This window comes from Malurus melanocephalus, unplaced genomic scaffold, assembly GCF_030028575.1.
Source record: "Malurus melanocephalus ecotype Western Australia unplaced genomic scaffold, MMel_1.1 scaffold_149, whole genome shotgun sequence".
Taxonomy (NCBI): domain Eukaryota; kingdom Metazoa; phylum Chordata; class Aves; order Passeriformes; family Maluridae; genus Malurus; species Malurus melanocephalus.
Genome location: NW_026623381.1, coordinates 1,714,007 through 1,740,384, shown reverse-complemented (window position 1 = coordinate 1,740,384; position 26,378 = coordinate 1,714,007). Strand labels below are relative to the sequence as shown.

The 26,378-nt window shown below is 50.7% G+C and overlaps 4 protein-coding genes across 6 annotated transcripts in view; 2 read left to right on the top strand and 2 right to left on the bottom strand.

Moving 5' to 3' along the window:
• The first annotated feature begins 5 nt into the window (after positions 1–5).
• Positions 6–13,670, top strand: POMT1 (protein O-mannosyltransferase 1). 3 transcript variants are annotated; one of them, XM_057371588.1, is made up of 21 exons: positions 6–20; positions 1,040–1,161; positions 1,771–1,914; positions 2,567–2,673; positions 3,229–3,279; positions 3,616–3,762; positions 4,708–4,819; positions 5,297–5,362; positions 5,477–5,570; positions 6,008–6,163; positions 6,687–6,817; positions 7,080–7,175; positions 8,498–8,590; positions 9,559–9,655; positions 9,743–9,835; positions 10,332–10,452; positions 10,705–10,802; positions 11,311–11,424; positions 11,888–12,014; positions 12,097–12,274; positions 12,490–13,670. In XM_057371588.1, exons 3-21 carry the CDS (start codon positions 1,793–1,795, stop codon positions 12,662–12,664), a joined length of 2,178 nt encoding a protein of 725 aa, XP_057227571.1. In that variant the 5' UTR covers positions 6–20; positions 1,040–1,161; positions 1,771–1,792; the 3' UTR covers positions 12,665–13,670. The 3 variants fall into 3 exon arrangements, with proteins under 3 accessions (XP_057227571.1, XP_057227570.1, XP_057227569.1); XM_057371587.1 differs by lacking the exon at positions 6–20 and adding an exon at positions 317–636; XM_057371586.1 differs by lacking the exon at positions 6–20 and adding an exon at positions 317–651.
• Positions 13,671–14,620: 950 nt separating this feature from the next.
• On the bottom strand, positions 14,621–19,109 carry UCK1 (uridine-cytidine kinase 1). The gene is made up of 7 exons (XM_057371589.1): positions 19,000–19,109; positions 18,639–18,798; positions 17,803–17,899; positions 17,540–17,682; positions 17,369–17,463; positions 16,236–16,284; positions 14,621–15,913 (listed from the first exon to the last, which is right to left on the bottom strand). The coding sequence occupies exons 1-7, from the start codon at positions 19,084–19,086 to the stop codon at positions 15,726–15,728; spliced, it is 819 nt and encodes a 272-aa protein (XP_057227572.1). The 5' UTR covers positions 19,087–19,109; the 3' UTR covers positions 14,621–15,725.
• A 923-nt stretch (positions 19,110–20,032) lies between these two features.
• Positions 20,033–21,774, top strand: PRRT1B (proline rich transmembrane protein 1B). Its single transcript, XM_057371585.1, is given in 5 exon segments — positions 20,033–20,158; positions 20,322–20,333; positions 20,335–20,685; positions 20,861–21,001; positions 21,082–21,774. Coding segments are annotated over 5 exon segments (777 nt in total). The 3' UTR covers positions 21,229–21,774.
• Positions 21,775–24,783: 3,009 nt separating this feature from the next.
• RAPGEF1 (Rap guanine nucleotide exchange factor 1) overlaps positions 24,784–26,378 on the bottom strand; it is a 50,046-nt gene continuing 48,451 nt past the window's right edge. The window contains exon 26 of the mRNA XM_057371597.1: positions 24,784–25,901. Within this exon, the coding sequence (XP_057227580.1) occupies positions 25,751–25,901 (151 nt within the window). The 3' untranslated portion in view covers positions 24,784–25,750. The remainder of the gene's footprint in view (positions 25,902–26,378) is intronic.

Genomic DNA, 26,378 nt, shown 5'->3' with positions numbered 1-26,378 from the left:
GTCACGTCCGGCCTCGCCAGGTAAGGGGCGGGTGGAGCGCGGCGCGGGGAAAGGCCACGCCCCCTGGGCTCGTGTGGGGCTGTGTGGGGCGGGGGGCTCGGTCCTGATCGCGATCCCGGTCCCGGTTCTGCTCGGGGTCCCGGCCCCGGTCCTGATCGCGATCCCGGTCCCGGTTCTGATCGGGGTCCCGGTCCTGATCGCGATCCCGGTCCCGGTTCTGCTCGGGGGCCCGGTCCTGATCGCGATCCCGGTCCCGGTTCTGCTCGGGGCTCGGTCCTGATCGCGATCCCGGCCCCGGTTCTGATCGGGGTCCCGGTCCCGGTTCTGCTCGGGGTCCCGGCCCCGGTCCTGATCGCGATCCCGGTTCTGCTCGGCGCCCCTGGTTCTTATCTCGATCCCGGTTCTGCTCGGGGTCCCGGCCCCAGTCCCGATCCTAATTCCGGTCCTAGTGCTGGTCCTCGTCGTGTTCCCGGTCTTTGTTCGGTCCTGACCCCAGTCCTGGTCCCGCTCGTGTTCCCAGTCCCTATGCTGGTCTGGGTCCCGGTGACGCGGTGCCTCTGTCCGCACGCCCCCGTGAGCTCCCTGCGGCTCGGGGAGGATGATACCAGGCCTGGGGGGTGCTGATGGCTCCCGATGGTGGGCTGGATTAGGGTTGGTGGTCCTCTGCTCCCCAAAATCACTYAGGGGAGGGTCCAGGGCTGGATGCAGGGTGGGTGGTGGGTCCTGGTGACTCTCTGAGGGTGAGGTGTGGGGTCAGTGATCCTCTTGCCCCCCGAGAGCTCAAAGGGGGAACAAGGAGGGGTGGGAGGCAGTGGCTCCCCTCTCCTAAGGGGTGCAGAACCTGGCAGGGGTTTGGTGGAGCCCGAGGTGGTGCTGCCCACCAGCTCTGGGCCCATCAGTCCCACAGGGATCAGCGGGGTCCCCATCAGGTGCTCCGGGGTCCCGGGGACTGTGAGGGGGGGACAGAGCTCAGGTGGGAGCACAGCTCTGCCTCGGGCTCCTGAAAACCTCTGTTCCACACAACACTTATGTTTTGTAGGCAGAGAAACCAGGCCAGTGGCACCGCTCTGGATGGTGGTGATGTGCTCAYATCTCACTTTGTTTTCTCCTGATCAAAGCCATGCAGATGGATTTGTTCTGGTAACTTTCCGCTGTGTTGAGGTGAGGAGACACGACACTGGTTGTCTATTTTCTGACCTAGCTTTTGGCACTTCTGCTTAAACAGCACCTATACACGTACTCCAGTGACTTGTTTTCTAATACAGAGGGTGTTTGGGAGGGGTCTGCCCCTCTCTTCCCCACACCCAATGAAATACCTCAGTTTGCAAGGAAGTAACTTGTTAAGAGGTTTTTTTTTAAAGCTACCTGAGCTCTAAAAGGCTTGGGTAGTGAGGTCACCTGGTGCCTGAGCACATGGTTTGTCCATTTGTAGCATTAGAATTTGTTCTGTGAGGTTTGCTTTGCACAAAGCAGRATATAGGCTTTAGAATGAAGCTGTTGTGTTTGTGCAGAAGCACTGTAAGAATAAACAAGGTTTGTAGCTTGCTACCGCAGGCAGAAGCAGGGCAGGTGAAAAGTGTGTCAGTTTAGTAACTTTATTTTTAGTTACTCCTGTAGATAGAATAGAAACACAGCAACGTGCAAAGCAAGAGAACTTTGGGAAATAAATTACCACGAGCTGTTTGTAGCAGAAATGAGGTGTGATGCTTTCTGTGATGTTCAGCTCTCTGTGAGCTAAATGGTGACTGCTGTTCTCCTCTACTCTCAAAGGTTCAGACAAACCTTTGACAGAATGCTGGGATTTCTGAAGGAGCCAATTGTGGTCACTGCAAAGATCAATGTGAACCTCGTGGCACTGACTGTGATGGGGTTAATAAGTCGTCTTTGGGGCCTTTGCTATCCACGGGCTGTGGTGTGAGTAAAGAGTTTCTTTTCTACCAGAATGACACAGACTTCTGTTTTGCAAACATTTGTGAGTAAAAATGCAGGAGTAGAAGACTACAGCTTGACTGATGGCWGCCTCTTTAAATCATAGAATMCYRRCTGGTTTGKGTTGGAAGGGACCTTAAAACTCATCTCATTCCTCACCCTGCCATGGGCAGGAACACCTTCCACTAAACCAGGTGCTACAGCCCTGTCCAACTTGGCCTTGGACATTTCCAGGGATGGGGCAGCCACAGCTTCTCTGGCCAGCCTGTGCCAGTSCCTTACCATCCTCACARGGAAGAATTCTTTCCTTAAAATTAATTCAGTCTGTCAGTGTGAAGCCATTCCCTCTTGTCCTGTCACTCCAGGCTYTTGCAGCCTCTTCCCATCTTTCCTGTGGGCTCCCTTCAGGTACCAGGAGGCCACAATTAGGTCACCCCTGTGGGCCTTCTCTTTTCCAGTCCCAATCCAGACCCAGTGATAGTCTTTCCCTAATAAAACCTCCTGGAGGAGAAGGAGCAAAGGCTCAGTGCTTTGTTACATTCTTAGCTTTCTGCCAACCAATCAGTGTTTGCTTTCCTAATATCCCTGCAGGATAATTCCAGTTAGATTTGACATATTTCTGCCTCTGGTGTTTCAGTTTCGATGAAGTTTATTATGGCCAATTCGTTTCACTCTACATGAAGAGGATCTTCTTTGTGGATGACAGTGGCCCACCTTTTGGGCACATGCTGCTGGCCTTGGGAGGTAGGATCTCCTGAAACTGGGAAGTGGTGGAAGAGAGAGGTGCTGGTTAGAAATAAATCATCAGATCAGTTATGGGGGGAAAGCACAAGGCAGATGAGAGACTTACGTAGAGAGAATTGGGTTTTCCTTTATTTGGGATTGTTAGGGGGCTGTTGCATAGATGGGAGATGATAAAGCCACATATTCATCACCTCACTGTTACCCAATCCTTTGGATAGAGGGGAAGGTAAGATGAGAACTGCTGACAAGAAACAGGCAACAGGCCTCAGTTCCTTTCTGTAGACGAGATATCACAACATGAAAGTGTCTATAAMGGAGGGAGGGATTAAATATACATCTGGCTTTGTCACTGAGAATCTCTTGTTCCCAATTTATATTCTTTGTGCCTCTGCACATTCTCAAGCATTGCTGCAGACAGAACAGTATCAAAGAGGATCTTTTTGGGAAAGAGGRCCTTCATGCAAGGATAAGCTGTGTGTTTGGGAAATGGTTCCCAATTTAGCACCAGGTTTTATATGTGTCTTGAGACTGGAAAATCTCTTGTTTGTGTTGTAGGTTACTTAGGAGGATTTGATGGAAATTTCCTATGGAACAGGATTGGAGCTGGTAAGAGCTGGTTTTAACTGTTCAATTCTCCTGAGAAAATAAGCACAATTTCAGCAACTGACAGATTCCTTTTGCCTTTCTAGAGGAAACAACACTTCGTCCAACACCTTCACATCTCTTTTTAAATAAATCCTCTGCAGGTCTTTCACACAAGTTTAAAGCACTATGAATTCACAGCACAGGCTTTTTCAATCAGCTAAACAGTTGAAGCAGCACAAGATGGACAAATTAGTACAAGKAGGAGTTAGATTCATCTGACAACTCAGAAATTCTGTATTGATCTTTCCTCTCTGCAGTTAAGTTTCCAAACTGGTGGRTCACTGTTTTCTGTTTCAGAGTACAGCATGAATGTTCCTGTGTGGTCCCTGCGGCTCCTGCCAGCGCTGGCTGGTGCTCTCTGTGTGCCTTTAGCCTACCAGATTTTGGCTGAACTGCACTTCTCCCACTGTGCTGCACTTGGAGCTGCTCTTCTGATTCTCTTAGGTAAGATTGTTCCACTGAGCCCCATTCTTTACACGTGGGGAGAAGAGTCCCTTTTCCTCTTAGGAATTTTCAGGATGGAGTAGCATCTCCCCCAAAAACACTGACAACACTTCAGCCCTGGCTTCTGTCAGTCTGTGCTGAGCCTCCCTGGTCTCCTCCATCCTCACAGCTTTGCAGCAGGCTGCCTTTCTRGGTTTTATATAAGTTCATTTCAATATTAAGCAAAGAAGGCAGCCTTAACAGCCTCACAGGAAACCAATTTCTCACATCCCAAGAGGCCTGTACTCGCTTCCTCAGAGGTTTACASGATGAGTTACAGCACCTTGGTTTTTAATGGCAGGATGATCCATCAAATTTCTTCATCTCCAAACTGCAGAAAACCAGCCTCTGTCCTTAGCACTGTGATTTGACACTGTTCTGKTGTGTACTGCTCAGCTGCATTTTTTTTCCTCTCAGAGGTTGCTGGCAGCTGCCTGAAAGGGAAAGAGCCTCTCAGCAGCCCTTTAGCAGCCTGATAAGAGAAAGTTCTCCTAGCTACCAGCTGCTCTGATTCAGGCTCACTGCAGTTCCCTTTCCTGCAGATCTGTGTTGTGCTCATTGCTTGCTGGGCTCACTGCCTGGACTCTTTGCCTCGAGAAGCCCCTCTCTGGATTTCCCAGCACTGATTTTCTTTGCCCTTGCAGGAAGCAAAACAGCTTTATCTGCCTCCAGACGGACTTGACTGCTTGCCCATGTCTTTGTCTTGGGAGCAGTTATGGCCATGTAATTTGCTCCTGCTGGAAGGTTTTTGTCCCTCTAAACCCCACACTTCCCCTTACAGCCAGTAAGAATTGGCTGTCCCTAAAAGGGCAGGTTCTTTTGTTGGATAACAGTGGGATTGTCTGAAGTAGCACTTGCCTGTAGACAAGTTTCTCTAATTTTGTGTCTGTCTCTCTTTTCCAACAGAGAACTCTCTGATCACTCAATCAAGGTTCATGCTTCTGGAATCAATATTGATTTTTTTTATCCTGCTTGCAGTTTTGTCCTACCTGAAGTTCTACAATTTGCAAAAGCACAGGTAAAGCTGGATTGTCTCCCACCCTTTTGGATATTCTTGTGGTTACTTCTTTGTTTTTGTCACAGACTGTGTTTTTCTATGCCATTTAACTGTTCTGCAATTTGTTTCATCTGTCTGTAAAATCCAATTCTCTGACCTCTCATATGGCTGCCCCAGATTTCTTCTGAGCTGTCTTAAAGACTGTTTTTACTTTTAGCAGGGTTGTCTCTTTTTTTTTCATTTTAAATTGGAAATAGAATCTCTTGGGAGCACTTCTTTGCCCACCCTGATATTTTTCTGGAAGGTTTCCTTCTGTGCACACAAACACTGATGATAACAGGTCACTTAATGCTCCTTTGTAACTGTTTACAGGCACTGAATTTAGAGATATTTATCTCATTTGTTCTCTGATCCTTGSAGAGGATGAAATAATCTGTACTAAAGTAAAATTATCTTTAAACTGAGCCTAGCAAGTGATTTAATACATTTATCTTTAAGTGCCTTCTCTGGAAGCTGGTGGTTTTGGCTCCTGCTAACTGGAGTAGCCTGTTCTTGTGCAGTTGGGTAAGTGATGATGCTCTGCCTAGAATGTAATGCCTTCTGTTTGAATATTGATATATTGTATTAAGTAATTGTGTCGTTTTTAACTATGTTCATTTTTTATGCTTTTTTTCTAAGAGTGAAATATATGGGCCTGTTTACCTATATGCTGCTCTTGGCCATTGCAGGACTCCACTTCTGGCACATGATAGGAGACCAGAACTTGTCAAATGTAGGTAGCACAACATGCAGAAATATATTATTTGCAACTTTTCAGTGCAGGAGCCAGTCAGGAGCCTTGTAAACCCACACATATCAATGCTATGTGTAACTGGCTTTTGTACTAAAATTCCTTGTCTGGAAACCCTCCTGTTCACAGCTCAATTGCTGGGCAAGATGGAATTAAGTTTAAGAAAAATATGTGTGTGTGACTGTCTTTACTGCTGTTATCCATATCTTGTTGATGTGTGACTTAGAACATGCACTTGTCTCACATATTCCTGCCAGCTCCACTTCAAATCCTTGCTGGAACTTATCCCATTGTCTACAGAGTTACAGCTGAATGAGAGTGGTGGGGAAAACTTAGAAAAGACAAACAAAACAAGCTAAGTGCTCTGGAATTTTTAATATCTAGAGCATTAAAAAAGTGAGTTTTCTCTGTTTTTCCAGGTTTCCTTGCTGTGCCATTTTCTAGCCCGGGGTCTGGCCCTCATCATCATCCCCATGGGGATGTACCTSTCCTTCTTCTATGTTCACTTGACTTTGCTGTATCGTTCTGGGCCTCATGACCAGATCATGACAAGCGCTTTCCAAGCCAGCTTAGAGGTAAAAGAAATGTGGTCTTGGAAATGATTAGAAGAGTGGGAAATCTGTCTTATATTCACTGTTCGATGGTGTTCAGCCCTGTTCCTTTGGTCCTGCATATTTGTTCCTTTGATGTAACTAATTGGTACTGTAGTCTGCTTTAAGATGAAGCAGTAATGATTGAAATCTGAATCACAGATGAAAAGCTTTTCCCAGTGAACCAAGAACAATATATTCACTCTTCTGCTGAATACAGGAAACTCCACAAAAGTAGATACAGTATGGAACACTCACATGATGACGTGGTATACTACAGGAGTGCTTAGCCTGTCTTTCAGAATCTGGCTTTAATGATATTTCCTGAGACCCTGTAGTCTTTTAGGTGTTGATGTATTTACTATCTGCAGCACTGGTGCTGCAAGACTTGATTTTGGTAGATAAAACCAAATGAGAAGGCATTGTATGAAGTGGCATGTAACTCAGTAGAATTTAAACAGCCTCTGGGGTTTCTTCTTTGTGCTTATCCTGTCCTTCCCCTTCTCAGGGTGGGCTGGCTCGAATCACTCAGGGTCAGCCCTTAGAGGTGGCCTAYGGCTCTCAGATCACCCTGCGGAACGTGCTGGGCAAGCCCATGCAGTGCTGGCTGCACTCTCACACCAATACTTACCCCATCAGGTGAGGAATCTGGCTGGGTCAGTACTGGGAGGGTGAAAGTTGGCTCTGCTTTTTCACTGCCAGTCCAAATGTCATGGCTTGGGTCCTGTCAGTGTCTCCATTAATCCTTCCGATTACAYGTGTGCTGTAGCAATGATCAGTGTTCTGGTGCTGGTTTGTATTGCTGGGACTGGTGAGCACTGAAATGTCCTTACACCTCTGTAAGGAYAGAGGTGTAAGGACATTTGTATGTACCTTTACACCTCTGTAACTTCCTGTGCAGGTATGAGAATGGCCGAGGGAGTTCCCATCAACAGCAGGTGACCTGCTACCCCTTCAAGGATGTGAACAACTGGTGGATTGTCAAAGATCCTGGAATGTGAGTATGCAAGAGATTTAAATTCAAGCTGTATGCTTCCAAAATCTAACCAGGGCTTGGATTGGATTAGACATAATTCTGTTTATGGGTGCAGAGGCTTGTGCGATCTGAGCAAGTGATTGCAGCTCTTTGCACGATCATCCTCAATGTGGTAAAAGCTTTACTGAGGACTCTGAAATCCTGCTGGAACTGCTTCTGCCAGAACGTGGGCTGTGCTGTGCACAAGGGGAACTTGAAAGACTCACAGGACCAGTGGAGATTCTTCAGGTGTTTCGCATGAAAGGGAAGCTTTGCTTTTTGAAGTGTGTGAGCCTGGTGCTAAGGGTGTCTTGATGAGTTTTATCAAGTATGATAYGTCTCAGAAAGGAATAGAAAACACTTTTGAAAAATGAGTAGTTCATTTTATTAGAAGTGTGGAATGAGCTGTAAGATCTGCCACATAGGGAAGAATTCCAAGTGGTACCTGTACCTGAGAGGCCTGGTTTGTGCTCAAGTGTTTTGTCATTGTCAGTGCAGAGCAAGACTCTTTGTTCTTGTTTTCCCAGTAAAAGCCCTTAAGTGATGTAATTTCATACTGATCAAAAAGTTGCCTTTTTAAGTTTCTTATGCTGTTCTGGGGATTTTATAAAGAGTCTGACCAGAAGGACTGCGTGCCATTACAAGTCAYATCCACATTGGGAAGGTTTATTCATGGTGCAAACCTTTCAAGTAGGAACTCTATCAGAACCACAGAACCCAAATATATTCTTAAAAATTTTCAAACTCAAAATACTTCTACGAACACCGGAGGATGTGACGTCCTTTTAAGGAACAGTAAAACACAGGCAGCAGTTCAGTGAGCTGCAGTGTTCCCCCTTGCCATGGCCCTGCGCAGAAGCAGGGTGAGAGTTTGCTGGGTATGATGGAGAAAGCCATTGATCTCTCCTGTAATTCTGCCAAAGGGACATCTGCTGTAGTACAGCACCCATCAGATTCAGTGAAGCACTAAGTATTTCACACAAACCACCAAACAGCTGTGCCACAGGAATAACCTTAATTYGCTCCTGACTGACCTGGATTCAGACCACTGACCTAATGCCTGGAGTGTCAGTGTCCCATTACTGATCCTCTGACTCATTCTGCCCTTAACTCACCTTTGCCTTGATGAGCTTTGTTTCCATTCTGGTACAACATTTATACATTGCTTTAATTTCTCATCTTACCTAAATATCTGTCCCTGCAGCCTGCAGCTTATTGACCTAATAATTTTATCATGACAAGGTTGTGTTCTATATAAAAATCTATAAAATTTAACTATTTCTTCCTGTGTGTCCCTTCACCAGGCAGCAGCTGGTGGTGAGTAACCCACCCAGGCCTGTCAGGCACGGGCACATCGTGCAGCTGGTCCACGGCATCACAACTCGCTACCTCAACACGTAAGTCCTTTCTTCCTGTTCTGCTCTTCCAAGCCTGCTGCCTCATTCTGCTGGCTTGGCTCTCAGGATAACCACTCAGGGGTTGAAGCCCAGTGACCTTGCCATAAACTTCCTGTTATTCATGGATTTTTAAACTGGTGAGCCTAGGAGGGACTTCGTGTGGTTAGTTCAGTAACCCATCCCTGTGGCCCAGATGAAGCATGCTTTCTGGTTGACTTGGCAGGGGGCTTTGATCCTAAACTCAGACTTATTAATGTTGCTCACTGCTTCTGTTCTTCCCTCCTAGTGGCCTTTAGAGGGTTTCACAATTCACATTTCATGGTAGTTCTGCAGATTCCTAAATACAGAGTCCCCTCTGTGAGCCTTCATCCTCACCCCTTCACTGCCCCCACTCCAGACAGGTGGAGGTATTTAGTATTTTATGTGACTTTAACCAAAGCCARCTCTATTGACTTTGATGGCATACTCCTACCTGAAAGAGTGCTCTGGAAGTTAGAAAGATGTGCTGGAGAATCCGGTGTGCTGTGGCTGATTGCCAGAGATGCTTGCCTGTTTTGAAAGCCTGCAGTATGAAGTTGCCTCCTGACTGCTTCCCAAAGGGCATCTGCGTGTACTTGAATATCACTCAGATTARGAAGGGGGTTGTTCTGAGCTTGAGTTTTTGCTATGTCCCTTCCAAATCTAATTTGTTCATTATTGGAAACCCCAGTGAACAGYGTCTCTGTTTGTCACAATCAGTGCTTGTTCTTCAGCCTGGCATCGCAGGCATCTGCATTGGCTTCCTCTGAGCCTGTTCCTGGCAGCTCCTGGGTGTGGGGAATGCACTCTCTCAGAGTAAACAGTGCAATCTCTATAAGTGAGTTACTTTTTGCTTTATTACTGAATCCAGTCTAAGCCAATTCCATATGGGTTTGCTTTTTATATGTATTTGGGAAATGGTGGAGAATCTTCCTTTATTTGTCTTCTAGGCATGATGTTGCTGCCCCTCTTAGCCCCCACTCCCAAGAAGTTTCCTGCTATATTGATTACAACATCTCTATGCCAGCACAGAACCTCTGGAGGGTGGTGAGTGGTTGGAGGGAGGGGAAGAGCTCATCGTGTTCCAGCAGAAACAGCTGAGACAACATGAATCAAAAGCCATTTCTGTTGTAGGAAATTGTAAATCGGGAGTCTGACACGGATGTGTGGAAGACAATTCTGTCAGAAGTGAGGTTTGTTCACGTGAACACCTCTGCAGTGCTGAAGGCAAGTGGGGTTCTGTTTATTTGCCTGTAGCTTTTGCTTCATGCMGTTCTTGTAATCTCACAAACTCTACTCCAAAATACCTAAACCATAACAACAAMCAACCAAATGAGTAAATAAAAGGAAACAATAAACTTGCTCAGTGTGACAGAAGAGCAGCATGTGTTCTAAGTAGTCATATTCCAACCCTTTTCAGCATCAAAGCTGTGCTGCTTCTCAGGAGGTTGTGACTGCTGTACACAACTAGGGCTTAGAAACTGATGCTGAGTCTATGTGTCTGTGACAGGAGCTGGAATAGTTAAGGATTTTTTTCCTCAGAGTTTGCTAGAATCACTGATTTTATGACTGTAGCCATTCGTTGAGACAGTTTTGCATGCYCTTCACACACTGTCCAGCAGTCCCTTGCAGTCATCCACTGCTCAGGCAGTGCCTGGGAACTTCTTCCATCCTGAAGTTCAAATTGGCAGGATTTTTAGTTTACAGTCATCTTCTCTTTCAGCTCAGTGGAGCATCTCTACCCGAGTGGGGATACCGGCAGCTGGAGGTGGTTGGAGAGAAGCTGTCCAAAGGWTTCCACCAGAGCATGGTGTGGAATGTGGAAGAGCACAGATATGGGAAAAGTATGTCTCAGCTGTGTTCTTGAAATGGGGGATTCCTCACGTTGATTGGAAGGTGGTACTCTGTGTTCAGTTGGCTCTRTCATGATGTCAGAATCCTTACAAAGTCCCTTTAAGTTCTGTTGCAATTTGATGATGTGTTGGAGAAGGAATCCTTGGAGAGTGAGGAGCCGGGGTATATCCTGTGTGCTCTCTCCCCTTTTGARCTTTCTGCCTTTTATGTGGTTATTTCTGAGCTGTGCTATTTTCTTCCAGGCCAAGAGCAAAAAGAGAGAGAASTGGAACTCCATTCTCCCACACAGATGGACATCAGTAAAAACCTCAGTTTCATGGCAAAGTTCACAGAGTTGCAGGTGAATGTCTTGTTATTCCCCTCACCTCTCCTTTTGCTGCAGAGCAGGAACMTGAGCATTTCTCCAGACTCTGAGCCTGAGAATTCATTGTTTAATCCTTGCTGATAGTTTGGCTTCCYCACTATAAAAAAATGTTTCTGAATGTACTTATAAGGGCATCAAAGACCTGGGCTGTCCAGTAATGAATACCCAAGTGATTGTGTAACAAAAAAGGGGGAGGAAAATTGGTTGGGCACCCAGAAGTTGCCTGAAATGGAACTGTAATGTGTGGTACATGCAGTCAATAGTGCTGGTGCCCCTTACTATCTTCGTAGAAATTTATTAAGTGCATTATTTAATAGCAAAATAAAACCACTGTATTGATCAGTATCCATATGATACATGCAAAATATTTCTCTGCTCTCAGGTTAGGAATTTAACATCTCACATCTCAAGCTGTTCACCCATACCTGCTATCCCACCTGTTCTTCCAATTCTGAAAGACGCCTGTTCACCTTCTTTTTTCTAGTGGAAAATACTCACATTAAAAAATGAAGACACAGAACATAAGTACAGCTCCTCTGCCCTGGACTGGATCACAATGGACACCAATATTGCCTACTGGCTCCACCCAACCTCAGGGGTAAGTACAAGAGGWAGAAGTAACTGTGAAGCTGTTGAGAAAGCAGAACAGCTCAGATGTGAGCTCCAGAAGTGAGAGTCAGAGCAGGGCTGCAGCTTCCAGCCATTATTACATTGTCCGTGAGGGCTGAGATATTTATTTTAGCATGAGATACAGCTTTGACAGTAGTTGCTTTTAATTAAATCATGTCTGCTTGCACCTTTTTTTTTTTTAAGGTAAATTGCAGTTTAATAGTTTCCATTATTGATTTCATTTAGAAGATGAGTTCATCTCCAATAGCATCTTTTAAATGCCTTCCATTACACAAGAGTCTTAAAGCAGCAAAGTTTATCAGCCAGCTTTGTTCCTAGGCAGGCACATTCTGGAGCTTAATTTAGCAAGTTTATGTAGGTAATATTTAAACTTACCAAAAGGAACCASAGCATGTTCCTGCTTCTGGCTTAGACCACCATCTGCCTTGCAGGCCCAGATCCACCTCCTTGGGAATGTTGCCATTTGGGCTTCAGCTAATGCTGCTGCTCTGGTCTACCTGTGTCTGTCCCTGTGGTACTTGCTACGACGAAGGAGGAAGATTTATGACATCCCTGAAGGTCTGACTGYACTGAGTGTGTGTGTCCAGGTGGAGGCTTGTGGCTTGTTCTGCTCTGAGATGCCATCTCCTGTCTCCTGCAGATGCCTGGCAGCTCTGGGTGTCAGCGGGAGGCATCTGTGGTGGAGGCTGGGCTGTGAACTACCTGCCCTTCTTCCTGATGGAGAAAACACTTTTCCTGTACCACTACCTGCCTGCTCTCACATTCCAGATTCTCCTGATTCCTGTGGTACTGCAGCATCTCAGTGATCATCTCTGCAGGTATTTGGCTTTAGCAGAACAGTTCTCTTTCTTGAACAGAAGTGAYACAGAAATTCTTTCTGCAGGGCTGTCACCTGGGCAAGCTGCTGCAGGGAAAGCAGTGGCCATACTCTGTCACTTGCCTTTAGGGAAGGCAGGCCAGGTGCAGATCTTTTGGATGAAGTGTTTGACCAGTCTTGATCTAACTTGAGTGCTCTTTCCCTCCCTCATCCCAGATCTGTGCTGCTCAAGAGCATGTTCAGTGCACTGATCGTAGCCTGGTTCTCCTCTGTGTACTTTGTGTACTGCACCTTCAGCCCCGTGAGCTACGGGCAGCCCGCGCTGTCCCTCACAGAACTCAAGGCCTTGCGCTGGAAGGACACCTGGAACATCCTTATCCGAAAGCAGTGACCACTCCAGCCTTGTTACAGCCAAAAGAAACACCTTTTGTGCAAAGCCAAGAATTTATTGTTAGTAATCATGGATATCTTAACAGTCGGATCAGATATTTGGTAGTAGTCCAGATCTAATGATTACAGGAAAAGGAAATAAAAGAACACTGTTATAGAAAAGRTCTCAACAGTAATACAGCTGTTATGAAAACAGTTCCTGGTTTCTGCCTCTCTTACATTCACCATTCACTGCCCCTCAGKGTGTGAAGGTCACTGACTTCAGTCACAGCATCCCAGGCTCCTTYGCTGGGAAGAGCTGCAACAATTTCTTCTCTTTCCTGAGCATAKGATGGTGGTTTTCTTCCTTCTGGCWCTCCACTGCACTTAGGGCTATTTCATGTGTTTCCTATCACCTTGGCCTGCAATCCCATGATACGAGTTACTACAAATGGACTCTTTCCAACACATCTCATACTTTCTTCTGTTTTCTTTGCTTTGCCTAAACTCCAGGTTTTCCCAGCTCTAAAGTTTGCCTGTCTTTAACAATCAGTAACTGGCCCTGCAGCCTTACACTATCATTCCATTACTCTATTCCTCAACAATGCATTATTTACCCCCAACTTCCAATGCTCTGCTATCATTTCTATTTATGTAAATACAGCATTAAGCTACATTTATAAATAGTTCATTCTGCATAGAATAATGACTYGTTACTATTATCTATTTATAATCATCTGACATAAGCATCACTTTCAAGAAGATAAGCAAAATAAAAAGACATTAAAAATTGCTGTTCCAGCTAAACAAGGCTAGAGGCAAGCCAGGAATTTAGCCAAAGCCACAAATCCTTTGGCCTTGTGGCACTGATGTGAAGCCTGAGGCCTCTTACCAGCAGTGGCAGTATTGCCATTTATTACACCTCAGATCCCATGGGAAAAGGGACTCYGGGCAAGGTAGGACTGATCCTGCTGACAAGGAAACCTGCTCCAACTTGTGCACATGGTTCAAGGTGAAAACAGAGAAACCCAGCCCATGGCCTGCCCTGCACCAGCAGAGAATTCGGAGAAGGACAAGGCAAAGGTGAAGGACTGGGATTGCTCAGTGGGGAATTTGAAATGGCTCTGTGCAGGTGTCCAAGCAGGGCTGTGGTACCTGAGCCCATTCCATATCTGCACATGGCTGCAGCAGCAGGTCCTGCAGGGCAGCACAGAGCTGCCAGAGCAGCACTGCCACACCCCTGGGCCTCTTGGCTGTGCAGTTCCTCACTGCTCTAACAAATTCTATTCAAGGCTCCCCCCACCCCCAGAGGAAGGTATGATCCAACACCACAGTCATTCAAAGTAGGTTTTAGTGACTATTTTGCTCCTAATCAKCCCTGAGAGCTAATGCTTCAGTGCAGTAGCTCATACTCTAACTCTGTCACCCTGAGCTAACCAGCACCCAGCAGCAGTCAGGAAATTATCTGTGTTCTCCTGGGCATTGCAGAAGTTCCACTGAACTATCTCTGAGACACCAAACCTTCACCATTTCCAGTGCTGAAAAAAACTACAGGGAGGAAAAAGCAGACTGCATATCTCAAGTTCAGGTTTTTTTCTCTAAATTTTCAGACACAACAGAACCAAAGGTAACAATTCTGAGTTRAAGGGATAAAGAATTGTTGAGTATAAGAGCCCCTCCAGCAGTGTTTCTTTCTGTGCCTTTGTGCTGGCACAGTGCAAGTACCAAAATTACCTTTTATAAAAATGGTCATTTCTGATTACTGTTCATTTGTTTATTAACCAAAGTAACACACCCACAACCAACACAGCCAGACCCTGCTTTTAGAAAATTAGCAAATATGAAAAAGTTCCTCTTAATAACATTTCCCTCCCACCCTCATTCTTAAAATTACACTGAAGTCCAAACTCAAGAACAGTATCACAAGGACATTTTCAAAGGTCCAACCAGCACTTCATTGCAGATTTTTTTTTCCAGACAGACACTTCATGCTGCTGCAGTATCACTTATCTGGGGTAAACTACAGAAACTGGGATGTCACTGTTTGTACTTCTTGTCTGCTTTTTTTAGAAAGCCAGACATTCTTGAGTTGAAGCTGCTGGAGTGCAAGGCAAGCGCTCTCACCCTGTCTGAGGGTAGAACATGTCCAGGCAGCTGCTTGTGTTAGCAGCAGGAGGGTCCTGCAATTCCCATTTCCCCCCTTGCTGACCTGACCAGCCTTCTCTGGAAGCGGACGGATTCTGCCCAGCAGAATTTGCAACCAGCAGTACAGAAATGCACTAAAAGACATTAATACTGACAAGGTCAGGTTTCTGTTTCCATGAGCAACTCAATCCAGTTGGAGCTCACACATTCAGTAAATGTGGTAAAGCACACTACCTGGGTCCAAAAAAAAAAAAAAAATCATAACAGTGTAGCAAGATTCAGGAGCTTAGAAAAGAATAAATTAGGAATTAGAACCACTAAACTTCTTGGGCCTGTTCCCTGGTGAACTACAGGTTCCCATCTGTCCCAGACAATCTCTGTCTCATCTCTATCTACAGGTCAGTCCCTCTGGCCCCACAGGCTAAAAGGAGGCTGACCAGCAGCAGAGCCTGGCCAGAACTCAAGGTGCAACAAGGTAGAAAAAAAAAGCTGTACCTGCTTGTTAAAATTAACACCATGTGAGCTAGTCTTGGATAGAGAAAAAACCCCAAGAGGCAGATGATTTTCCTGCTCCAGATGACCATCATCACGGAAATGCGGTATCTTGCTAATCATCTGGTAGTGCGTAATTTTCAGGGGAGTCTTCAGCATTAGATCTCATTTTGAAAATCAAAAAAAAAGGCAAGTAGCAGTGCCTCTAACCAGTTCATCAAGTAACAACTCCAGACATCTTAGGRAGAATAGAGAGGGGTTTGGAGGGAAGAAGGATGGATGGCTGACTCCTTCCTCTCCCTCTGTGAGAAGATTCCCAYCAGGATCCCCTCCGCTGCTAGGACGCTCAGAGGGCACTTCACCAACCATTCYGTGGAAGAAGTCCTTTCCCAAAGGTGTCTTCAGTGTTGGTGTGGACCAGAGGCAGAGCCTTGGGACAGGGCAGGTTAATGTGGGCGGCTGCTGGACTCCAGATGGGAGCGTTTCCCAGCYGCCAGGACGCTGCCGCTCTCCGCCTGCTCGGGGAACGGCCGCTTGTACGTCCGGCCGTGCCCGTTCATCGCCCCSCGCTGCCACTTGCAGATGTCCCCGTTCAGGATGTCCTGAATGTGCTGCACGATGAGGTTTATGGCAACTGCAGAGAGGAATGGAAATGTAAAATATGAGGGTTTTTCTGGCTGAGTGTTGTATAGAAAGTGTGGAGCATGTAGCTCTGCTTGAGTTTTAAAAAGTCCTTAAATTAAACTCTGCCTGCTGTTCTGCAGCAAGGTCAGATCTCACCAGGTCATTTTTCCAGCCCTCCACAGGCTGAGCAGCTGGTCCTCCTGATCAGCTCCCTCCCCTCCAGCAAAACTCCCTTCCTCAGAATCAGGTACTCAAGGCCAAGTGCCTCTTGCTCTCTTCCCAACCCCAAGGGTGTCTCCCCAGGGAAATCAGGGAACCCAACTYCTTTTTACCCATATTGTCAACTCCTCGGGGGATGATCACATCTGCATACTTCTTTGTCTGCAAAACAGAAACAGCAGTGAAGGTTGTTAATGGGAAAAGCCAGCTTCATTCCAGGAAGAAGCAACAAAAGGCCATGAAACTGGGCAAAGATGGAAGGTTTCAGTGCTCTGGGGTTGTAATTTACAGTTCTCTGGCATTGTAATACCTAAATTAAAACATCACACTGGCAAATATGCACTGGATTTAAAGCCAGGGATTGTTCTTACTGTCCCTTTGCAGGGAACCACCAGGCAGAAGCAGCAGGTCATGTGTGGAGTCCTTGCTTTTACCCTTCTGAGCTGCCTTCAAATATTGCCCATTTCAGGCGAGGTCTGTTTGCCAAGAGCTGGTTTTAATCAGCATTTCGCAAGCCATTGCTAAATCTCTGCTGAGAGCCAAGGTATCCGACGTGCATGTGAAATTCCTTCCTGCCTCTGATAACATTTTATTGATCTTTACCTCCGTAGCACTCCTGCTTTTTCTTTGCCCCACACCTGAAAAAAAAGCTGGCAAGTTCAGCATTTCTGATGAGTAGTTTTACAATCCCAGAATTCCTCTGATCTAGAGCAAGAGGTGCCTGAGTTAGCTTTTTCCAACTTATTTAATCCACATACTGTATTTTGTTCTCATAGCATTTTTTACAAATTAATTTGATTATGTGAGCACCTCAATTGGSCCCAGACTACATGGTGTAGCAAACAGAGCCAGAATGGCCTGCCCCAGGTTTTTACCAGTGTTCCCTTTGAGAGAGGCTGCTGGAAACCCAGCTTTTCTTTCTTCCTACAAGACTTAAGAATAAACTGAGAGTGGGAGTTTTTCATTCAGAGAGACCCATACTAAAATAGCCCCAGCAGCCAGCAGAGGAAACGTGCTGAGGCATTTTGATGGTGCTTCGCCAGCAAAGGGAGCATTTCAGTTCCTTAACAACCAACTCGAAATGGTTGAAGACATGAGGCAGAGAGGAGAGCGTGGGATTTGTGAAATACAAATACCAAAAGCCACCACTGCTGCACCTACAGCAGCTAATTCCCAGACAACCCTGCTCCTCTACACCCTCCCAAATAAAAAGACCCCACAAAWGAAATAGGGAAAGGCTCTGTACCGGCAAGCAGAACTCCTCAAAGGCAGGCTTGACAAACGTGGTGTACTGGGTGAGGATCTGCTCAAGGTCCCTTCCACGTTTCATATCTCGCAGAACTGGGGAAGATAAAAGCCCTGAGCRTTGCCCCATGGCTGAGGATGGATAAGGAACAGGGACACAGTGGGGTTTTACCTCTGCGGGACAGCCGGACATCGGAGTCTGTGTCCACAAAGAGCCGGAGGTGGAACATGTCCCGAATGTCCTGATTGTAGAACACCAGGATCCCCTCGAAGAGGACGACGTCAGCRGGATAAACCACCGTGGTCTCTGCCAGCCTGCAGGAAAGAACACCCAGAGCACGCTGCTCAACAGGCTCGTGCCACCRCCAAGCGATCTATCCCCAGGCTGGGGACACCCCACACACAGCCAGGGMTTCCCACGAAAACACAGCCTACCTAGAATGTGTCACAAAGTCGTACGTTGGTACCTCAACCGTTTTGCCCTCAACAATGCTTTTCAGGGTTGAATGCATCAAATCGTTATCAAAGGCATCTGTGAGAGGGAAGTTGAAAGAGAAGGACTGTGAGATGCTGTTGTATCAAATGTTCTGCTCAGATTTTTCCAGACCCAAAGGAAGAACCCTCTGCCCAGTAATTCACCAGGAAAAAAGGAACTTGTGGCTTATTCTTTCCCACCAGTAGAAACACAACACTCCCTGCCCAAGTGACAATGGCTGTGTTTGGTTTGAGAGATAAGGAAGAGACAGTTAGCTGTTTATAGACAACTAAAACACAATGAAATTAAGAGCCCAAAGGTGAAGCTGGTCACTGTATAATTCTACCAAACCACTTAGTAATTGTRTAATTTTGTGCAGCTTTGTTCCTCTGTTAGACAAGAGTCAATTGGAAAACCTCAGGCATCTTTCATTGTTTCCATTACCCACCCAACAGCACCAGACTGCAGCCAAGGGCAGCTCCCTGTCCCGCCTGTCCCCGGGGCGAGGGGAGCAGCTGTGTGTGCGGACAAGAAGTAACAGAAAAGGATTTGGGGAATGATGTGGCTTATTCTGGAGCGTCTCAGGAGCGGGGAGTGGAGCAGGGAGCAGGATGGGATGCTCTGCACCTGTCCGTGCAGAAGGGCCGTCAGTAACAACGGGCACAAGGGAAGGACAAACGGATGTTTCGGGGGCGGAAAGCACATTTCTGTTCTGCTGCAGGCGCTTCCAGGAAGCCCCAGCTGCGCTCCAAGCACCGACTGAACCCTGCTGGGGCCGGGRCGGTGAGGGGCTCACCCGGGTGGTCGAAGTTGTACTGTCCCTTCAGCGCCTTGGCCTGCTGCTCGGCCGTCAGCACCTTGTAGAAGCTGTCCTGGCTGAGGATCAGCACCTTGCGCTGCCGCTGCTCCACCTCGTTCTGCCCCAGCAGCTCCATGATCTTCTCGCACACTGTGGACTGAGCGGGACGGCGGCTCAGGCGGGGCGAGGGGACCCCGACCCATCCATCCCTCGGCACCCGGCCCGGCCCGACCTCTCCCGCGGTGCCGGGGACAAGCGGCACCGGCGATGCCCCGGCGGGCTCCGCGCAGGTCCCGAGCCGCACGGGCTGCCCGGGGCGGGGGTGAGCCCCGGCACGGCCCCGGCACGGCGGGCTCACCTTGCCGCTGGCGGTGCCGCCGCTGACGCCGATGAGGAAGGGCTTGGGGTGCGGCCGCTCCGCGTCCGGGCCGCCGGCGGACGCCATGGCGGGATGGAGGAGCGGGGGCGGGGCCTGCGGGGGGCGGGGCCTCAGAGGGGGCGGAGCCTCGGGAGGGGGCGTGGCCACGCGCGCTGAGCGCGTCCGGTGTCAGCCCCGGGCCGGAGCTGCGGCACGGACAGATGGACACACAGATGGACACACAGATGGGTGATGGATGGATGGACAGATGGASAKGTGACAGCTCTGCCTTATCACAGGCTGTCTTACCCAGGCACCTGTGTGTGTGTGAGCGCACGCCTGTCCCCGTGTGTGCCTCACCCCTGCTGCAGGATGCACACGCAGGATGCACACGCGGTACACGGGAGCTGTGARGAACCACCTGAAGGTACAACACAGAGATACCAGGACATATAAATAAATACACGTATGGACAAGACATGTACACAAAGTGTACATGTGCGTGGGGTGTGATACAGATATGCACACGTGTTAAATTTTAAGAGCTGTCGCTAAAATATACAGMATTTTATATATATTTTGTGTATAAATAGAGCCAGAATACACACCACATTCTACATGTAAATATTCCAAGATAAAACCACATCGTATCTTTAAACGTGACCAAATTGCTGTGAAGCTCCGTGATCGCCCTGCTTTGGACCCCACACCCACGGGCCCCGTTTGCTTTCCCGGGGTCCCGGTCCCCTCCGCACCCGGGGTGGCCGGTCCGTGGTGGCCGGTTCGGGGTGGCCGGTTCTGGATGATCGCTCTGGGGTGGCCGGTCCGGGGCGGCCGGTCCGGGATGATCGCTCTGGGGTGGCCGGTCCGGAGTGGCCGGTCCGGGATGATCGCTCCGGGGTGGCCGGTCCGGGATGATCGCTCCGGGGTGGCCGGTCCGGGATGATCGCTCTGGGGTGGCCGGTCCGGGATGATCGCTCCTGGGTGGCCGGTCCGGGGCGGCGCCCGCAGGGCCCGTGCAAACAGCGGGTCAATGATTAACCGGCCCCGGCTGCTCTCCCGCCGCCCGCGCGGGGCCACGCGGGGCTCGGGGGCCGCGGCGGGGCCGGAACGGGGCCGAGCCCCGAGCGGCGGCGGTTGGGACCCCGCGGGCACCGGCGTGAGTGGGGCCGGGACTGGGGCGCCGGTGGGTGCGGGGGAGCGGGCGCTGAGGGCTCGGGGCGGCGGCACAGGGGGGACCCACGGGCAGCTCCATCGCAGCCCCGARCCTGGGGTGGCCGCCGGGCGCGTCCCGAACCATCACAACCTCCCTGTCCCCGCAGGCGTCTCCGCGGGATGGACGGTGACCCTCCAGCTGGGCAGGGCCCCACGGCCCGGGCAGCGGAGCAGGAGGGTGGCGGTGGCGGTGGCGCAGCCGGGGCGCTGCCCATCCCCGGCACCCGCAGCGATCCCCCCGCGGCCCGTGGGGACAGGGACAGGCCCGTGCTGGTGTCGGCGATCACCAACTCAGCCTTCGAGGGGGCCCCGCCGCCCTACTCGCCCCCGGACCCCAAGAATGTTCACGTCCTCTACCCGCCGTTCCCAGCCGGCTTCTCCCAGCAACAGCCCGTCTTTTACCAGCCGGGACCAGGACCGCGGTCCTTCCCAGCCGCGGGATTCCCTCCCGGRCCCCTGCCCTACAACATCGTAAGTATCCCCCACCCCGATGTGTTCCTGCCCCGCTCTGCTCTCGGGGTCACCCCTTTTCTCCCGCCCGGCTTTGCGGGGTCCGTGCGGTGCCCCAGTGATGGTTGAGCAGCACAGCCCGGGCGGGGGCACAGCCGGGGCGATGCCGCTCTCACCACCCGCCCCTGTGCCGCAGTACAACGCGCAGCCGGGCGCGGGGCCCTTCCCTGCCAGCCACGGGCAGCAGCTGCCCAAGGACTACATGGTGGAGTCCGTGCTGGTGACCCTGTTCTGCTGCCTGCTGACCGGGGTCATGGCCCTYATCTACTCCCACGAGGTAAGGAAGGGCTCACGGGGCTCGGAGCCCCTCCAGTGCTGGGGGTGTCCGCTAACGCCTCCCCTTCTCCCCCTCGCCAGACCCGGGCTGCGCTCGCCCGCGGGGACGTGGCCCAGGCACACGTGGCATCCAGAAAAGCGCAGTCACTGGTCCTCTTCAGCCTCCTCTTCGGGCTGTTCGCCTCCATCAGCTGGATCATCTACGTCCTGGTGTCCCTGTACGTGTGACAAGGACCCCGAGCCCCAGGGACACCGTGTGAAGGTGAAGGTGCCACAGCCTTGTGTGGAAACAAACGGGTGACAACAAAGCGTTCTTGGGGCCGAGGGGCGGCGTCTGTCCTTCCTGGGGGTGTGAGGAGCTGCCCTGGAGCCTTTGCCCATCTGCTGTGCCCTGCGAGGGCAGGAGGAACCCGGAGCAGGGAGGCGCCGGGGCCGTGTCCTGCTGGAGGCAGCTCCGGGCAGGGAGCTGTGTGGGATCCAGAGTGGGATCAGCTCTACTGTAGGATGCTGAATCCCATTGCTGTGGGCTGTCCCTTGGARCTGCCAGAGGGGACTCTGGTGCACAGGGAGCATCTTGTAGGATTGGGGTTGGGGAGGGAGCAAAAGTAACAGGTGTGTGGGGAGCTCTCACTGGTCACTAATAATGTGAGGAGATCCAAACCCACGGATGCAGCTCGGTGGTAATTCTGCACACACAAATACACACAAACACACACACTGTATCCACACCTTCTTGCTGCTTCTAGACTGAAATAAAACAGAGTTGTAGCCAAAGCTTCCTTTTTCTCTGCACACCAAGAACCTGCCTCTCCCCTTGCCATGGCCTTCGTCCACCACAAAATTTAGGGTGAGTTCTTCTGCTATTGCTGAAACCAGGGTTTTCCCAAAAGCAGGTGGGCACCAAGGATCCAGGACCTGGGGGAGTCCTCAGGGCTGGCCCCAGGGCTGGGGGAGCCACTGGCCAAGCAGTTTGAGGGTACAATGAGCTGCTGACAGACCTTCTGTCCCCTCCCGCTGTGCCAGGCCCATGGGACGCTGCCCCACAGCCCAGCCCTGGCACAGGAGGCACGTGCTCGTCACTGTCTGGGCATTCTCCTCCTGAGCTGGCCCGTGACAATTATTTCCAGAGGAATTCTGAACCCTGTCCAGGACTGAAATAGCACTATGGAGCAGCTCGGCTGCTGCAGGGGTTATTTATGGCTCTTGGCCACCAGCACACGGCCACTGCACGGGCTGGGCACATGCCGGGGGCTGAGCAGCCAAAACCCCTGAGACGGGGGACACCAGGACACTGGAGAAAGGTGACAGGAGCAGACTTCCCCTCCAAGGATATGGTCACACTGAGGCAAAGCATTCTTGGCAGAGGGAGGAAATAAATTTATAGCAGAAAAATAAAGGGAAAAAGAGCCACGGGCAGAGGAAAACCACGAGGGGCACGTGAGAAAACACGAGGCCACACCAGCACCAGAGGCGGATTCGATTGTCACTTTAATCCACAGACTGTGCATGCACTGTAAACAGGATCATCAGGCAGGTTCGTTATTGGTGTTTTATTTGTCTTTWATATAAAAGTTACAGGTCTGAAATGTTTGCAGGAAGATGCCACCATGGGGGTCAGTGGTGAATCTATAATACAAYGGAACTGCTGGGGGGGAGAGGCCTGGGAGCGGGGCAGGGGGCTGGTGATGGGGGGCTTTGCTTCTCCCCACTCCCTGCCCCGAGTGGAGAGGGCACTCGGACTCTTCCCTCTCCCCAAAAACAGGTGGTGGCCTTGAGGACACTGCCTTCAGGACRGGGGACACACTCGTGCCATTCTTGCACAGGGATTTCTGGGCTTCTGCTCCTCAGGGGCTGCTCCTGGAGAGGGGGGGCTCTGTCAGCAAACCTGAGGCTGCTCCAGGYAAGGGGACCATCCCCGAGGGTCCCTCCAGCCCCACGAGCCTGGCCTGAGGTTGAGACACTCTGCTCAGGTGGGGATGACAGTGGAGGAAGGGGAGAAGGGGGAGAAAAGCTGGGGGAGGAACRCTCGGGGGGTTCAGCCCCATTCCACTGGACGAGGCGCTGTGACCACTGCCCTGGGGAGCCTGCTCAGTGCCCGACCCCCTCTGGGGGAAGAACCTTTTCCTGATATCCAACCTAAACCTCCCCTGACTCGCTCCAGCCCTTCCCTTGGGTCCTGTCCCTGGTCACAAGAGAAGAGATCTGCACTGCCCCTCTGCTGCCCCTCGTGAGGGTGTTGAAGRAAACAGTGAGGTCTCCCCTCAGTCTCCTCCAGGCTGAACAAACCAAATGCTCTCAGCCACTCCTCATAAAGCCCCTCCAGACCCCTCCCCATCCTTATGGCCTCCTCTGGACACTCTCTAATAGCTTAGTATCTTTTTAACATCGTGATGCCCAAATGTAGTGTTGTCAGCAAACTCCCCCAGTATTCCTTCCAGTCCTGTGATGGAGGATGCTGAAGAGCACAGGGCCAAGGGTGCCAGCCCAATGTCACCCCAATCACCCTGTGTGCCACCCATGGGCCAGCTGCTCCCCCAGAACACGGTCACTCACAAGGATGGTCACACAAGCTGCATCCTGCAGCCCCAGCCATGAGCTCTGTCCCCCAGGGGTGTGTGGGGCACGGGCTGCAGCCCCAGGGCCACCACCACTCCCAGCCCTCCCAGGACAGCCTGGCCACAGCACCCAGGGGCTGCTCAGAGCCACCAGCGTGAAGCCCACACCACATTTTGGGTGTATTCATTGGCCTTTTCATCACTTTGCCATGCTGGGCTTCTAAAAAAATCTTATTTACAAAGGAAACATGGGCACTGCCTCCTGCATGRAAGGCTGGGAAGCCTTTGGGGATAGCAAAGCCTTGTCTGGACACAACACACAACTCCAACACCCTCAGTGCCACGAAAATAAACCATTTTTTAAGTGTTCCAGCTCAGACACTGTGTCCAGCATGAAAAATTCCTGCTCGTCCTGCTCTGGGGCTGCACAGCATGAACTGTGTGGGACCCCACACTCCCCTGCCCCAGAAGATGCCCTCACTGGCAGGGGGATCTCTCTGTGCCTGGCCACTGGAATCTTAAGGAAAAACAATCAAGCTGGGCACAACCCTGGGCTCCCTGGGAGTCAGGCAGAGCTGGCCAAGGCTTTGCAATCTGGAGCAGGAAAGGAGTGCAGCTCTGATTCACCCAGAACAAACAGAGAGGCTTTAGTGGGAACAGAGCTGCTATTGAGAAATAAGTTAAGGATGCTCTGTGTAACTACACGCCCGTATTCCTCGGGAGCTGCTGCCCTAAACCTGCAGCAGAACTCTGGAAAAACCTGTGCCCATATGACAGGGAGCTGAGGAGGGTCTCCCAAGGCTGCTGAAAACCTTCAGAGTATGCTCACAGCTGTGATCCAGCTGTGATCCACTGGACAGAGAGGAGGGATGTGAAGTGGCCTGGCTGGGGCTGCACTGGGGACGCTCTGGAGGGACACAGAGGGGGGACAGAGGGGCTGAATAAGGCACACTGAACAGATCGGGGTTAACACTGTGTGTGTGGGAAATGACAGCCCTGCCTCATGCTGGGCTGGCCCTGCCCTGACAGGGGACAGGGACCTGCTGGGGTCCTGCCAAAGCACGGGGCACAAAGCACAGCACCGAGGGGCCCAGTGGGGACCCCCGGAAAAAAACATTTGGCAACAAAGAGAGGAAAGAGGAGTGGKGTGGGAGGCCGGGGTGGCTCAGCCGGGCACAGGGCTCCTTCCTGGTTCCCTTTTCCAACCCAGAAATGGATCCGGTGGCTCCTTCACGAGGCTCCTGCCCCTGCTGTGCAGCCAGCACCCACCCGGGGGCCCCGAGCCTCCTTTATCCAGCACTTGGAACAACATTGTCACTGGTTGTGGATTTTATACAGACTGGTCTGCACTTTTTTTTTTTTCCTATAAACTCATCGGTATTCAGACATGCATCAAAAATCCCCAGGGGGTTCTAAACACTAGGTATGTACAGTCTGCATCCTACAGCATTTCCTGTGCAAAAGCTAAGTACCATCGCTAAGAGACACGGGGCCACGGGCAGGTGACCCCCAGTACCTGGGCAGTCCGTGTTTCCAGGCTCAGAGGGATTTACCGTTGCTTAAATAACGAGATCTGAGAGGAGGAGGGGGATGTGATGACTGGAGATGGCGGGTCCCTGCCCACATTTTCAGTGCCTCTTCCRTATCTACGAGCGGTGCCTTCCTCCSGYGGGGAAGGCGCCAGAGATCTGGGGTGAGCCGAGACCCCTGTAAACACAAGCAGCTCTCTGAAAGCAGAGCTCCTCTGGCAGGCAGCGGGAGATGCTTCATCCTCACGAACACTGGGAGGTGGCATTGCAGGGGACACTCCGACCCTTGGCTCCCACGGCTGCTGCTGCCCGACGAGTCCGTGGGTGCTGAGCTCCTGCTGCCCCTGCCTTGGGATGGAAACAAGGGGCCGGCGAACCAGCAGCACGCCAGCGTGGGACACTCCTTCCACACAGCTCTGTCCCCGGGGTTCAAGCTGATCGTGGCACAGAGGGACGGGAGGAGGAGGAGGGCGAGTGCAGCGAGCTCCGGCCGATCTCTGCCCTCGGCGGCGGCGCCTGCGAGCGCCCGGCATTCCCAGCGCCAGGGATGGCCACCAGCCGGGAGGGAGGGTGTGTCATCCAGTGACAGGTACAAACATTCAACTCCAGTCTCATAGCTGCCCTCGGCGCCTCTGCGGAGCGATTCTCCTCGCACAAACCCTCCCCTTAGGTCTTCTCTTCCCGATCTGTTTTCCGCCTCGTGATGTTGCGGGGTTTGATTTTCAGGGACAGTTCCCACAGGGCCTCCTCGGCCAGGTGGTCGCTGAAGTCGTTGAAGAATGACACTATTTCGTCGTTCCTTTTGATGTCGTAATGTCTGGAAAGCCACAGAGGAGTTGCAGTTAAGCGAGGGGAAACGTGGGGACCTCTCCCAGCTTTGGGCCACCCCTGTCCTGCCCCAAGCACACCCAGCACTGTGGGCAGTGTCCAGAAGTCATGACAATGACACCGCAAAGGGGAAAAAATATTGCTGAACTGGGGGAAAAAGGCACCTGCCACACAGAAATCAGGAGTTTGATCTGCTGCCTCTGCTGCAAGACAGCATTAAAGAAAATCCCAGAGAACACAGGACTCAGTAAGGGCAAAACCTGAAGGCAAAACTTATCTGGATCTCAAAACCAGTATCAGAAAAATGTCCTCACAGCTTTTATCTACCCTAGAGAGGGAAGGGGACTGATTAGAGCTGTGTGGCTTCCAGCTCTCCTTACATCTCCCTTTCCCTTCAGACTCCCTTCCCCTTGCACAGGGGCTTCCACMCCTGAGCCCCCCACCCCAGTGCCCACCGTGGTGCCCC